This window comes from Nicotiana tomentosiformis, chromosome 12 (assembly GCF_000390325.3).
Source record: "Nicotiana tomentosiformis chromosome 12, ASM39032v3, whole genome shotgun sequence".
Lineage (NCBI taxonomy): Eukaryota > Viridiplantae > Streptophyta > Magnoliopsida > Solanales > Solanaceae > Nicotiana > Nicotiana tomentosiformis.
The window spans coordinates 124,282,871-124,299,007 of NC_090823.1; the positions used below are offsets into that span (position 1 = coordinate 124,282,871).

The following is a 16,137-nucleotide window of genomic DNA, read 5'->3' on the forward strand; positions in this document are numbered from 1 at the left end:
CTGTAGTCCCATCTGGTAGACTATATGTAGGACAATATCCTGCACAATGTATAAAATATAAACTACAGGACACTAAGTTACAGTTATATAATTAATAATAACAGAAAACATACCGAGGCCTCGTGCCGCCCGGCTTATGGAATGTACCGACCGCCAGCTTGATGAATGGGATTCCGGCCAAAAAGTCGGATAACGCGGCGGTACCATGGCATAGAGCTGAATAGTCTCCGTCTGGATCTGTAGGGGGGTAGAATTAGGTCAGCTCGGTCATCCCAAGTATGGACCTGAGCCTCTAGCCATGCTACATATGCGTCGTCCGCCCTGGAATGATCATCCCGCTGATAATGTGTGGCCTCCCATGTAGGCCCCCTCGGTATATACTGCGGACGGCCAAACTGGCGAAGTACCCGCTCCGTGGCATGATGCTCCACAATATCGAGGCACATGAGCAAGACGGAAGTGCTCCAAATTAGTCGGTCGGCCGAGCAATAATCGGGCAGGCCACCTATCAAGTCGTCGTTGTATGGCGTCCAGATGAACTATCAAATAACAACAGAAAACGTGAGTATGCGCAACACATATGAAGCTATACCAAGTAAGTTTAGGTACACATTTACCTGTGCGCCCTCTGGTATATCCAACACATCCCTGCAAAGGGGGAGATTATGCCGAGCCTCGTAATCTCGTACATATCCACGCCGGAGAACCCACCTCCTAGCTAGAGGGAGAAACGGAGGTGGTACATACAGAGATAATGGTGGTAGAGGTGGCTGCAACTGCATGAATCGCTCCCAGTCCCAAACCTAACATACAAAGTTGAGGTAAAGACTGCGGTGCCCAAGACAAGGCAAGATGAATAGGAATGTTGAAGGGACATAGTTTAAGAAATTTTTTGACTAGATAGAATTGGAAGGAATGAATAGAGTATTTGAATATGTTGTCACCTGTAGAAGCGGAAAAAATCCACATACGTCGTGCTGGGTGCCCATGCTCCCCGGCATAGATGCCTATACAAGTAGGCGAGAACAGCAACACCCTAGCTGTACTGGGGTAAATCATCTAGCAGCTGAAGATGATGAAGAAATCGCAAGCTGACTAGGTTCCCCGAAGTGTTCGGGAACAAGACCCCCCCAAACAGAAGGAGCAAGGAGCAGCAGCAACCTCGTATACCAGTGAATATGCAGATCATCTGTCTCCCCGGTGATGTCGGGGTGCAATATCTCCAAATGCTGTCGAATAGCTGTCAAACTCATGCGACTGGCCCCTGAGTGTGCAGTCTCATCCTGTGGCCTGAAACCAGTGAGCTGCTGCAATATGTCCAAATACTGCCCATGCGTCATCTCTCTCATGGCCTGAGGCAGTGCAACAGGCAGTCCATCAACAAGCATCCCATATAAAACCTCCACGTCCTGCAGCGTGATGGTGGCCTCGCCAATGGACAGGTGGAAAGTGTGCGTCTCCGGTCGCCACCGCTCTATCAGGGCCGTGATCAAAGACCAATCAAGCTGCAACCGCCCGATCTCCAAAATCCTGTAGAGGCCCGTATCCCGCAGGCGCTGGACTACACGGGGATGGAGATCTCTGTCCTTCATAAAATCCCACATGTCGTCCACTCTCCTGGCGCGGAGAGTCTGGGCCAGTAACTCTCCCTCTCATATGTAGGTGGACCTATGATCGCCCTGTAACACTAATAGCTCATCGGAGACAGGTCCGGGATGCATAGGCGGCACGTCCATGTCATCTACCGTAAATTAAACAACATTTAATTGTATGTTTGATCTGTAAATTAAATAATTATTTTTTATAATTATACAATATTTAATTGGACAGAGTATATATCTATGGGTTCCAGGGTCGATATTTGATGCCCAGTAGGACCAAGCTATCCTGAGTTCTTTTATGTGTCAATTTTAATATTTTCGTAATTTTGTATGTTTGTTTTGTAAATTAAATAATTAATTTTTATCATATTTAATTGGACAGAGTTTGTACCTATGGGTTCCATGCTCGATAGTTGAGGCCCAGTAGCATCAAGCTATCCTAAATTCTTGTGTGTGTCAATTTTAATATTTTCATAATTTTGTATGTTTATTTTGTAAATTAAATAATTAATTTTTATCATATTTAATTGGACAGAGTATATATCTATGGGTTCCAGGCTCGATATTTGAGGCCCAGTAGCACCAAGCTATCCTGAATTCTTGTGTGTGTCAATTTTAATATTTTTATAATTTTGTATGTTTGTTTTATAAATTAAATAATTAATTTTTATCATATTTAATTGGACAGAGTATATACCTATGAGTTCCAGGCTCGATATTTGAGGCCCAGTAGCACCAAACTATCCTGAATTCTTATGTGTGTCAATTTAAATATTTCATAATTTTGTATGTTTGTTTTGTAAATTAAATAATTAATTTTTATCATATTTAATTGGACAGAGTTTGTGTTTGATCTATCAGTATAAAAGATACTTAAACTACAGGGATTCTACGCTAAAAGGCTCTATATTTTACTACGCTAAAAGGGTACTAGTCTTTAAGCAAATAAATAATCTAAACTAGATAAAAACAACAAATACATTTTAATCACAAAACAAACACAAAACACTAATATCTTAGTCCGGATAAAAATAACATACTAGTTTAATCGCAAAAAAAAAAAACACAAAACAACATGGAAACACATTCAAAACAACTAATATGCATTATTATACGAGTTTCGACATAAACTAAATCCGAATACCTCGATTTATGTTTTTCGGAAAGTCGATAAATTGAAAATTTGAGCCCGAAACGAGGAAACCACAACAATAGAAGGCTTGGCTAGGATGTGGGACCTACAATCTTATATTTTTGTGTGACGGGTGGGGTCCAATATAATTTTTTTAGAAGGGAAATTTGGGAGGGGGGAGGGGAGTCGGTTAAAAATTTTGAATTTGGGGAGGGGGCGTCTGGTTCGAGTGTGGGGAAGAAGGAGGGGGACCGTTTATTTATCTATGTATAGTGCGGTATATAACTGCGCTATAAATATGTAGTGCGATTATATACCGCGCTATACACAACTGTTTTATGAGGCATATATAGCGCGGTTTACAGTGACGTTATATATATATATATATATAACGCTCTTTTAAAAATCGCTATACTTTAACGGCCAAAACTCCGTTAAAACATAGCTGTATATAAAAAATAATAATTTAAACACACATTTCCGTTTAAAATAAATCACAAATGGGTTCTGGACTCGTGTTTCGTACGGGTGTGCGAGTGGACAAAATAAAAGTAAAAAAAACCGCACATTTGGCAGCCACCAACACGTTGCCAAATCATTCAAATTAATCAAAGTTTGACAGGTAGATAGTGACAGTTTATCTTCATCTACTTTGATAATCATTGCCTACTCACCCATATGCTAATTTCTCTCTAAATTTTGTGTAATCAATCATTCGTGTAGCAAAAAATTTACAGCAGTGGGTGTGGACTGTGTAGGATTATGGCATATGAGAATTACAAAGGCATAGATTCCGTCACCGTCGCCGACGTTGAAGCTCTAGGAATACCATCTGAACTCGCCGGAGAAATTCACAAAAAGCTCACCCGAATTGTTCGTAATTACGGTTCTACCACTCCCCAAACATGGCACCATATTTCCAAAGAACTGCTCAGCCCGAAACTCCCTTTCTCTTTACACCAGATGATGTACTATGGATGTTACAAGGATTTTGGGCCTGACCCGCCTGCTTGGTTACCCGACCAGTTAGTCCCTCTTCTCTTTCTTTTATTTGATTAGATTTTTTGGGTTAAAGGCGGGAAAAATGGATTCTATTAGTTTATCAAGTCACTCAATCAACTATCCCTCCGTTTTGATCTAATTGTTAAATGAATGGTCATAATTAGACTGTTTTTCACATTGGTCGTTAAATTTCTGTAGAGTACGCTTATAAGTTTCAATTCCGAAATAGTGGGAGTCGACTATATGAGTCATATGCTTCAATTTCTGTTATCCTTTTTCCACTGCACCTACGAGTAGATTTTTGCATTATTGCATGCACTGTATGAAGAAAACAATACATGACGTGTGTTATAGAATTCACGGAACTTAAATTTGTTAGAATTTTGTTAGATTTTTCTTCTTATTGTCAACTTTATTTCATATTTGCTGGCACAGAAAAAACGCAGGTTTGACGAATATTGGTCAGCTTCTGGAGAGGCGTGGAAAGGAGTTCTTGGGATCAAATTATGAAGACCCAATTTCTAGCTTCTCTGATTTTCAAAGATTTTCAGTCTCCGAGCCAGAGGTAGGTTGAAAGTACTTTGAGGATGAATTCCTGATCTTCTGTGTTGTGCTTTTGATGCTAATAAGGAATCATGCCTTTGTTGACTCTCTCATTTCCTGCTCAATCACTTCATTTGCTAGGTATATTGGAAAACCATATTGGAGGAAATGAATGTTTCATTTTCAGTTCCTCCTGAATGTATTTTACGTGAGAGTCCATCTCATCCAGGTGGTCAGTGGCTTCCTGGAGCACGAGTGAACCCAGCGAAGAATTGTCTCAGTTTTAGAAAGAGGACTTTAAGTGATGTAGCCATAGTGTGGCGAAGTGAAGGAAATGACGAAGCACTTGTTGAAAAAATGACCTTGAAGGAGTTATGTGAATCAGTTTGGTAAGATACATTGGTGTTGTTAATTATTCTCTTTACAAACTAATGTTCGGTTTACACGAGAGTTATCTCGATCAGGTTTTATCTGATATTGTGAAATGATAACATCTTTTTCAAATATAAGTTATAGATCAAGAAACTAGTGAACTACATGAGAATACCACTAGCCAGCAATTTTTAAATTTTGAAAGCAGTATGATTTAACTTTAAGTTCATGGAGGTCCTGTTTGTTCAATTCTCTAAGTAGTAACTAGGTCAAAAAGAAGGGTGGGGGGATGAAGTAGCAGTGAATCACTAATTTACTAATTGAATCCATCTAACCTGTTTCTTATCTCTTTATTGTTCTATTCCCGGTGGTTTCATGTAGGAGTACTTTCTGCATCGTGCTCTTCATGTGAATGTGGGATGAAACTCTCAATTGTATCGTGCATGTAGCATTAAGTCTAGCAATTTGCTACTATTCTATGAAGTAAACTGTAAATTAGCATGTGAACCGAGTTGTTCGCATATATTTTGCTTTTGCCTACAAGTGCATTTGTCAAAGATGTCTCTTTGTGTGGCTTATAGGTCACGAGTTCAAGCCGTGGAAGCAGCCACTATTGCTTGCATTAGGTTAGGCTGTTTACATTACACCCCTTGGGTGTGGCCCTTCCCAGGACCCTGCGTAAACGCGGGATGCCTTGCGCACCGGGTTTCCTTCCCCCTCCCCCCCCTTTTCCTGCAAGTGCATTTGTCTAGAAATTCTTTGGTATTTAATTTGAAACATGCTTAGGGTGCCCAAAAATTGTGGTTTGATGATTATGTTACTCAACTGTGTAACATATAGCTTGTTAACGACCTGTCGTCTGCTTCTGGGGATACCTTATGGTTGACACTAGAAATGCTCACCAAGTTGCATGATGTTGTGATGGCCATGTTACTCCAACTTTACCCGACTTTGCAGTCTCTATAATGTGAATTTTCATACAGCTTACAGCTTTTGCAGCCTAAGTTGCATCTTGTGGTTTACTTTTCTCCATGTTTGCTTGACTTTGAAATCTGAGAATCATCAATTTCTCACAGTTATAACCTTTCATACAGGGCAGTTGCATATGCTCTTGAAACCCTGGGTTTGGAGAAAGGATCTGCCATAGCTATAGATATGCCGATGGATGTTAATTCTGTGGTGATCTACTTGGCTATTGTTCTTGCTGGTTATGTAGTTGTGTCAATTGCTGATAGTTTTGCTCCAAGAGAAATTTCGACAAGGCTCATGTTATCAAAAGCAAAAGCAATTTTTACGCAGGTGCCCTACTTATCTAGTTCATCATTCAACAATTTGTCCAATAATAACCCAAATTCAGCAACGAATTGAGGAAAAGTTGATTAATAAAGTATCACTATATATGCATTAAAAAGTAGATACATGTGAATTCAAAAAAATATTATGAGTTTCTATTTTACATCAATCAGGCAATGTATGAAGATTGTATGTGAGACCAAATTAGCGGGACAGGAGACTGGTTGTGGATTACGACTTGATATCTTCTTAAAATATTTAGATATGTCAGTACTGGATATAATCAATTTATGTCCAAGAGATCTAGAAGATTTATGAAGTAGTCACCTAATGAAAGATCAAGACATATTCATGATATTTTATTATTTCTAAAAAAAACTTGGAGAAATTTGGTGAAGAGCCTGTTAAGCATCCAAAGTCAGTGTATTAATATGATGAAAGAACTTCTATTTGAGACTCAAAATAAGGGCAGCCCGATACATTAAGCTCTCGCTATATGCGGGCCCGAGGAATGGCTGGACCACATTGAGACGGAAAGCTGGTATATCAATTTCAAATATAAAAAAAGGATGAATGTTTCAAATATTAGCGTCCAACGGATTTGTTATGGCTTCACATTTGAATCCTTCAAATGAAACAAAATAGTTTGAACATGGAGAAGTAAACTCTTCATACTCATGAACGTTTTGTCTTTTTGTCTCTATTAAAGGCATTTGGAGATTTCCGGAGAGATCCAGTATTTTAAACATAGGCTTCCACAAATCTAGTTGGGTTAACATTCTACAGACGTATCCAGTACACAGACTATTTTCTGGCTTTCTTATTGGATCACTGCTTCTTATGGACCCCTCTATGATGAAATTAAACTTATTTTAGATTTTCTATTCCTAACGTTCGACAAAACTCCGATAAATGTTGAATTTTGGTTCAAATAATTATTATCTCATTCTTATTACTCCTTTTTGCATATGCAATTTTGCTCATTAGCTTCCAGTTTTTTTTTTTTTTCGAGTACTTCACTTGTTTAATTTTGTTATCTATCAACCATGTATCCAGGATTTTATTTTCCGTGGAGATAAAAAGATACCCTTGTACAGGTCATCTCTCTCTTCTCTTTCTGATGTACATTTTAATTTTTTCATTTCTTCTGTGTTCCTTATAGGCCTTCTGAGCGGCATCCAGGTTCAAGCCTAATTGCTAGTGCCACTAGTAAATTTTGCATTTCCCTTTTTTCATTTCATTTCTTTCTTGACTCACTTGTTCAAACTGCAGTCGAGTTGTTGATGCTCGTTCACCGACAGCAATTGTCATTCCCAATAGAGCCTCCAGCTTAAGCATACAATTACGTGATGGAGACATCTCTTGGCCTGACTTTTTAGAAAGAGTGAAAGATTCCAGGTAAGAACTCCTTTCACAGATATTCTTGTCATTTAATTCTTTCTCTTTTACATGTTTAATCGAGGAAACGGACAGTAAAATGTGTGTTTTTATATCTGTCATTCTTAATTGTTACTAATGAATTGGCTTAGAGCTTGGTATGTTGTATCAACTTCTTCTTCTCATAAACATTAAGAAGTGTAGATGAGTCCCGGCTAAGAATACTCACTTATATGAGAAGTATGATGTTCATTATACATGGGCTGCCTAAGATGAGTTGCAACCGCATTTTGTCTTCTTGTGTTAGGGAGGGGAATCTTCCCCCACATGACTTATTTAGGAAATTAACAATTTGTTTACATAATTTACATAACCTCAAAACATAACTGGGTGAGCTTATCCATCCTTAGCTTGTATTATGGAGGTATCGGAAAATGTCTCCCTGCTTGTTCTGTAACTTTGGTTTTACTTGCTTCCAACAAACGGGTAGGGCTCAGAGCCTACCTCCCCCCCACCCCTCCACACACACACACCACACCTTCTTTGGTAAATTATGAAAAAGAATAAGTCTACTGTTCTTATCTCTGACTATATCTTCATTTACAAAATTTGACCTCCATTTCCCATTGAGTGCTAATTGTTTGAAATGTTCCGATGCTGGGAATAATGGTTTAATTTCCCGCATTGCAGGGGTCTCGAGTTTGTTGCAGTAGAACAACCTATTACTGCATTTACAAACATTCTGTTCTCATCTGGCACAACAGGTATAGTAAAAGTTAAACTTGTGTCCAATTATTTCATGCCAATATGCATTTTAATTTTGTTTTGAACTGAGTGACACTCTCCAAAATCATAAAGCTGGGGATATTACTATGTGAGAACAGGATTGAGATTCTTGGGTAAGGATAAATCCAGAGCAAGCTGGAAGATTGTGGGAGGCAATAGTGACTAAACTCATAGTGTTAGGAAAGTTACTTGCCCTTGCCTGCTGTGGTTTTAGGTGGTACAGTAATGAGGAAGGTGTTGAGATTGAGAAGTAGTTGTTAAGATCATAATATTATTTTTGAAGAAGGAAAGCAAGGAAGTTCACGTGTAATCACAGTGGCTTCACTCAAGGGTCACGTGTAACCACTGTAGCATCATTAAGTTCGGGCCTGTCACGTGAACAACACAGTAAATAGGAATTATTGTACATTGGAATGGACACAAAAGTTTTACATGATGTTGGATACCAGTTTAGTGTAATTCTTGGGTTTCCACTGGAAAGCTTGTCAATCTTTTTTTTGTTAAATTTTGGTATTGGCCCTTCCCTTTTCCGTTTTGGGAAGGTTAGTTGGGAGGTGAGTGGTTGTAGAAGATTCTTTTTCATAATAAATTAAGGGTTGAAGAACACACATAAATTGTTTTGTTACATTCACATATAGATACCTCTTTCTAAACAATAATAAATAACTGGGTAGTCAAGTCAACCGTCAAACTGAAATGGGAACAAAATCCCCTTTATGCTTATCAATTGATTCTAAAGAATTCATTGAATTGGTAATGCAAAGCAATTGAATAAATGGTCACGACTAAAACTCTAAATGGTCCAGGAGAGCCAAAGGCAATTCCATGGAGTCTCCTCTCACCTTTCAAGGCGGCTGCTGATGGATGGTGCCATATGGATATCAAAAAAGGTGATGTGGTTGCTTGGCCCACTAATCTTGGGTGGATGATGGGACCTTGGCTTGTTTATGCTTCACTATTGAATGGGGCGTCCATTGCCTTGTATAATGGATCTCCCCTTGGTTCTGGCTTTGCTAAGTTTGTACAGGTTAATTTCTTTCGTTGTTATACATTTTTTCTCCTATTTCTTGTTGAATGACTCGATGAAAATCACTTTGTATCACAATTCTATTCAAATAAGATAATTCTTGTGTTAGCTGACAACATGTTACTTTGTTTTCTTTTAACCTGATATATTTTTGTTACTTGAAGTAAAGAAAGGTTAAAAAAAAAAAAAAAGTATCTATTTCTTTGAGATTTCGCTCTTCCAATGTGCATTAGCCTTGTGATTGATTTTGAGTGGACTATCAAGAAAAGAAACGAGCTAAGTTGTGCTGCTCCTAGCTTTAATTGCTGAGGGGAAAAAATCATGAGTGGAAAGAGGAAACACTTAAGTTGCATGTACAGTCTTAAAATTTAATAAAATTATTGCTAATCCTGCGGGTTCTCACCGCCCCAGTATCAGTAAACTAATCGGCATTGCAATATCTGATAGATACGGTATTTTAAATCATTTAGTTGATTCATAATCTATGTTGTTTAAATTTTGAATATCTTTTGTTATCGATGCTCATGAAAAATCCTCTTCCAACCTAATCAGGACGCTAAAGTAACTATGCTCGGGGTGATCCCAAGTATAGTGAGGACTTGGAAAGCGAAGAATTCTCCTGATGGCTTTGATTGGTCGACCATCCGGTAGTTTCTAAGTGACCCTCTCATATGTTTTTGCTTCGCCAGGAGCTTTATTTGCATCTTCTTCCTTGTTTTACTTCTCTTTCGTTGTCTCTTAATTGACTGAAATTGGTGGCCAAGCTTGCATATGGTTGGTTCATAACTTCAAGTTTCAGAATACTGATATAACTTGAAGACAAATATGTTTGTTCCCTGTACATATGTACATTAAATGAATTCTGCTCAAGTCTATTTTTCCTTTCCCTTTCTTGGGCTTAATGTAGTTCATACATGATGGTAGTTGCTTTGGCTCCACTGGTGAGGCATCGAGCGTGGATGAATATCTATGGCTGATGGGAAGAGCTGAATATAAACCAATAATTGAGTATTGCGGCGGTACAGAGATTGGTGGCTCCTTTGTTTCTGGGTCATTGTTGCAGCCTCAGTCTTTAGCCGCTTTCAGCACAGCAGTCATGGGATGTAGTCTTCATATTCTTGGGGACGATGGTCTTCCTATAGTAAGCACTTCGCAACCTTTATATCTGCAACTTCAATAGTATTTGCTAGAGCAGGACTGGAATTAATATCATGCGGTGCATTTTATGCTTGCATAGAAAGTTCGTTATAAGCTAGTGAATGTTGAGTGTTTACCAAATGTGATCAGTTCGCCTGCAGCTGCGACATGCTACTTCTGTTTGGGATCCTCATAAAGAAATCATTCAGATTCCTGCTTTCTTTTTGGCCACATCTTAAAATATTCACAACCTCTTATTGCTTGTTATTGTGGTATTTCAATCTAAATGTTAAGAAGATGGAACTTGGACCTAACTCAACCCAAAAAGCTAGCTCATAATGTGAGGATTGCCGAAGACCATATAAGGATATAACAGCCCCCTCCCTCAACCAATGTGGGAACCTTAACATCCCCCCCCCCCCCCCCCCCGATGCTCGGACTAGACATCTCATGCGTAGACAATACATAGGGCCTAAAATTTGGGGTAAACCAAGAATAGGAATGGGCCTGATTTTGATACCATGTTAAGAAAATGGAGTTTGAGCTTGACTCAATCCCATAAGTTAGCTCATGAGGTGAGTATTCCACAAGACCATATAAGGATGACGATAGTCCATTCCTTCTACTACTGTGGGACACTTTAACACTAGTACTTTTACCTTTGTGTAGCCATCAGATGTTCCTGGGATTGGTGAATTGGCCCTTGGTCCTCTAATGTTTGGAGCTTCAAGCACATTACTGAATGCGGACCACAATGAGATCTACTTCAAAGGAATGCCTGTTTTGAATGGAAAGGTAATGCAAATTATTATCCAATAGACTAGTTATTTCAGTTTTACTAACAAAATCTTGTTTGACACTATTATATCACAGGTTCTAAGAAGGCATGGGGATGTGTTTGAACGTACTTCTAAAGGATATTACCATGCACATGGTCGTGCAGATGATACAATGAACTTAGGGGGTATAAAGGTATGTATTTAGCCTCGAAATTGAATCCGAAAGTACTTTTAGTATTAAGATCCAGTAAACTGTGCCTATGAATAGATATTTGAGTTGCCGAGCAATTTTCTGGACTGAATTGTTTCCTTTCCTAAAAGTTCTGTTGTTCTGTTTTGTCAGGTGAGTTCACTTGAGATTGAGCGCATATGCAATGCAGCAGATGAAAATATACTAGAAACAGCAGCAGTTGGAGTACCACCTGCTGGAGGTGGTCCTGAGAAGTTAGTAATTGCTGTCGTATTCAAGGATTCGGATAACTTGGAACACAATTTGGACACTTTGATGATTTCTTTCAATACAGCTTTGCAGAGAAAGTTGAATCCTCTGTTCAAGGTACAGCATAAGCTTTGAAAGAATGTAAATTTTGTTTGGTAAAATTATCTAACCTAAACACAAAATGTGCAGGTTTCCAGTATTGTTCCTCTCCCTTCACTTCCAAGAACAGCAACAAATAAAGTTATGAGAAGGGTATTGAGGCAGCAGTTTTCTCAAGCAGATCAAGGTTCCAAACTGTAACCTATACCATCCCCAATGAAGGCACTTCATGTTATAGTACAACATAGTAGTATGGTTCAAATTTTCTTAATCACATAGCAAATGGAGTACCATAATTTACAAGCAGCAATCCAAGTAGTTGATCCATAAATTTGTTGTATAGTAATATTTATTTTACATGTGAATTGTATAGTAATAAATTGTAGAGATTGCAGGTATTGATCCATCGAATTCCAGCGCCATTAAAGCACGTAAAACTTAGAACTTCGTTTAGGAATTACTAGATATGGGAATATACTCTAGGTCAGTTTTGAGACTCGGTTGAAGGATCAAATGTTTGCCCCATCGAAAAATGCAATGTGAAAAGGGACAAGTCAAGAAGCAAATAATTATGAACTAATTGTTTCAAGAGCAATAAAATTTCAGAAAATAGTCATTTTAGGTTCCCAATTACGTGTTTGAATCTTAAAATTATTGTGTTTTATTTAAAAGGAGAAGATCTAATCAAATATGTTTCTGCAGTTTCTCAAATTGGGTTGAACTGTTATACGCGCTACTTGAATTGAAGTGAATGATTATGGCATGTAATTCTGAAAATAGCCAATTATTAAAAATTATCAGATCAGTAGTTCCATCATATAGGAGCAAGTGAATTTCCAATATATTTTGTATCTAGCTAATGTAGTAAACACTAAAATATTCTTTTAAGAAGATAAGTTACACGACCTAAGACAAGAGTGGGTTGCTCTAGTGGTGAGCACCCTCCACTTCCAACCAAGAGGTTGTGAGTTCGAGTCACCCCAAGAGCAAGGTGGGGAGTTCTTGGAGGGAGGGAGCCGAAGGTCTATCGGAAACAGCCTCTCTACTCCAGTCTAGGGGTAAGGTCTGCGTACAAACTACCTTCCTCAAACTCCACTAGTGAGATTATACTGGGTTGTTATTGTTATTGTTGTTGTTGTAAGTTACACGACCTAAGATTTCTCTATATATCAACTAAAATGTGGTATTTGCTATAAATATATTATATTATGAATGTTCATTTAGTACTCCATTGTAAATAAGCTTCCTGAAAAGCTTATCCATATGAGACTCAGCCGTAAATATATTTATCTATTTAATACTCTATTGGAAATAAGTCTCCTGAAGAAGCTTATCCTTTCGGTACTCCGTTATAAATAAATATTACCTCTGGTAGAAGATTATCTATATCTGGTATAGTAGCAGCTTACAAGCACCTTACACAACAGCTTCCTTTCTTCTATAAATAGAGGAGAATTCAGTTTATTATGTACATCAGTTTGAAGTTGAATAAAAATATCAATTTTCCTCTATACTTGTCTTCGATTTATTTACTTTACAGTCTTTATTTTATAACACGTTATCAACACGAGTCTCTAATTTCATCATCACTGCCTGACTATGAGGCAACATACTGCCCTTGTGCGTGGTCAAACCGAGTTCATTCAGAACATTTTGAGGAAAATTACATCCTTGGAGTGGTGAACAACACGTTGGTTTTGTTAATTTCCAACTCTATGAAGAGATGAAATCCTTCTGATGTCATTTCTCAAAGATAAGGATTATTAATTTATAATTTTAATTTGTCCATCACGTGCTAATTCTAAGCAACTAGTGATGCAGTACTTGCAGGTATATTATGATTTGAAATACAAATTCGAAGGCTAAGAAGACAATGGATATTGAATCAACTTGCTATGTTACGTGCTCTGTATACGTATTAGCATATAACAACTATTTTTTTAATATATACTTGTTTTCATCATGTTGTCATCTCCATAAAAGATTACAAAGTGAATAATAATGTCAATACCAACTGTCACGACCCGAAATTTCCCACCGACGGGATCGTGATGGCGCCTAACATTTCACTTGCTAGGCAAGCCAACGTTAGAAAATCGTTAAACCAATTCCTTATTTTCATTCAGTAAATAACAATAATTAACTAAGATGAAATGTAAGAGGTGCAGAATATCATAAAAATGGTATTCATTACTACCACCCGGATCTGGAGTCACAATCCACAAGCATTCTAGAATTTACTACAAGTAATAGTCTGAAGAAATACAATTATCTGAATGAAAGAAAAAGTAGAATAGAAAAGATAGACGGGGATTTCAAGGTGTGTGAACGCTGACATATCTACTTTGAGTCTCCGGGCATCGGACCAATAGCAAAAATCTCGATCAACCTGAGCCGGTATCAAAATCTGCATAGAAAGTGCAGAGTGCAGCATCAGTACAACCGACCCCATGTACTGGTAAGTGTCGAGCCTAACCTTGACGAAGTAATGACGAGGCTAAGGCAATACACCTACAAATCAACCTGTATAATTTAACAGTGTATATACAAATAACAGAAATGAAGAACTAAACAGGAAATATCGGGAGGGAAACATACTGAGGGGAATACAAGATAAAGAACTACAACAAAATAATCACCGGGGCAGTTAATATACCATGAATCAACAGGAATAGTGAATACAATAAGGAAAATGCACGACATCACCTTTCGTGCTTTTACTCTCAATCTCACCAAAACAATAAATAGAAACGACATGGCATCGCCCTTCGTGCATTAATTCTCATATCATGGCACGGCATCACCCTTTGTGCATTAACACTCACAATATGGCACGACATCACCCTTCGTGCATTAACACTCACAATATGGTACGGCATCACCCTTCGTGCATTAACACTCACAATATGGCACGACATCACCATTCGTGCATTAACACTCACAATATGGCACGACATCACCCTTCGTGCATTAACACTCACAATATGGCACGACATCACCCTTCGTGCATTAACACTCACAATATGGCACGACATCACCCTTCGTGCATTAACACTCTCCCTTACCATAATGTAATGCATAAATATCAACAGGAAGATAGAATAACAAGTACAAACCTTACTTCAACATTTGGTTCCATAACATCAATCTCAACTTTGAAATAAAAACTCAATTATCACCAAAACAATCCGTAAACATGATAATGACGATCAATTGAACAACACTTATATAACACATCGCAATTAGGCATAGGAATGAGACAATATAAGAAAAATTGAGAAACATGGAAAAATAGGTAAATTGGCGGTGCATAAGTACTCGTCACCTCATATATACGCCGCTCACATGAATTTTACTTAGCAAGTAATCTAAGGTTCCTAATTCCCTCAAGTCAGGGTTAGACACAACACTTACCTTGCTCCGAAGGCCACTTAATTCTCAATCACAGCTTTTCCTTTGGAATTCATCTCCAAACCACTCGTATATATTCAAAAATGACTCAATAATATCAAATATTGCTAAAGGAATCAATTACATTGCATAAATTTAGATTTTCTAAATTTTCCTCCAAAAAGTCGAAAATCGACCTCGGACCCGCTTGGTCAAAACCCGAGGTTCGGACCAAAATCCATTTATCCATTCACCCCCGAGCCTGAATATATAATTGGTTTTGGAATCCGACCTCAAATTGAGGTCTAAATCCCCAAATTTTCTAAATCCCTAGTTTCTACCCAAAACCTCTAATTCTACTATGAAAACCTTAGATTTTAGGTTGAAATCTTGTAAAATATAGTGAAAGATTGAAAGGAATCAGTTTAGAATCACTTACCTATGATTTGGGGAAGAGATGGTCATTGGAAAATCGCCTCTTGTGTTTTAGGTCTTGAAAATTTGGGAAATGAATGAAAATTCCCGTCCAAAAGCCATTTTGTTTAGCTGCAGGCATCGCATTTGCGACCTGAGCTTCGTAAATGCGAAGCTCGCAATTGCGAAGCCTTCACAATCCTGCTGTCCTTCGCAAATGCGAGGAAAGTGTCGCAATTGCGGTCGCTGACCTTGAAAATGTGGACAAAATATCACATTTGCGATCTATACCCCTCCCAGGCTGGCCCAGCTTCTCTTCGCATTTGCGATGAGAAGTTCGCAAATGCGACCTCAACAGTGATTGCAAATGCCAACCCTGATCTCGCATTTGCGAGGTCTGAGGCCTGCAACACAGCTGAAGCACACAAGCTATTTTTCTAAGTTCAAATCACTCTGTAGTCTATCCAAAACTCACTCGAGCCCTCGGGGCTCCAAACCAAATATGTACGCAAGTCTAAAAATATCATACAAACTTGCTCGCGTGATCAAATCGCCAAAATAACACATAGAACTACGAATTTAGTACCAAATCAAATGAGATTCTCAAGAACATTTTAAAATTTCTATTTTCTCAACTGGACGTCCGAAACACGTCAAATCAACTCCATTTCTCACCAAATTTCACAGACAAGTCTTAAATATCATAATGAACCTGTACCGGGCTCCGAAACCAAAATACGGATCCG

At 38.3% G+C, this 16,137-nt stretch overlaps 1 protein-coding gene across 2 annotated transcripts; it reads left to right on the forward strand.

The window, feature by feature from the left end:
• Positions 1 to 3,495: 3,495 nt before the first annotated feature.
• On the forward strand, positions 3,496 to 11,985 carry LOC104104108 (probable acyl-activating enzyme 17, peroxisomal). Of its 2 annotated transcripts, XM_009612111.4 has the most exons (14): positions 3,496 to 3,758; positions 4,171 to 4,300; positions 4,420 to 4,667; positions 5,745 to 5,949; positions 7,000 to 7,040; positions 7,216 to 7,341; positions 8,011 to 8,084; positions 8,913 to 9,133; positions 9,686 to 9,780; positions 10,058 to 10,274; positions 10,940 to 11,065; positions 11,144 to 11,242; positions 11,393 to 11,605; positions 11,678 to 11,985. In XM_009612111.4, exons 1-14 carry the CDS (start codon positions 3,496 to 3,498, stop codon positions 11,786 to 11,788), a joined length of 2,169 nt encoding a protein of 722 aa, XP_009610406.1. In that variant the 3' UTR covers positions 11,789 to 11,985. The 2 variants fall into 2 exon arrangements, with proteins under 2 accessions (XP_009610406.1, XP_018628923.1); XM_018773407.3 differs by lacking the exon at positions 11,144 to 11,242.
• Positions 11,986 to 16,137: the final 4,152 nt, after the last annotated feature.

Coding starts and splice junctions, on each gene's coding strand:
- LOC104104108 (XM_009612111.4), top strand. CDS start 3,496: ATGGCATATGAGAATTACAAAGGCATAGATTCCGTCACCGTCGCCGAC. Junction 11,243..11,392: donor TGAACTTAGGGGGTATAAAG/GTATGTATTTAG, acceptor CTGTTTTGTCAG/GTGAGTTCACTTGAGATTGA. Junction 11,606..11,677: donor AGTTGAATCCTCTGTTCAAG/GTACAGCATAAG, acceptor CAAAATGTGCAG/GTTTCCAGTATTGTTCCTCT.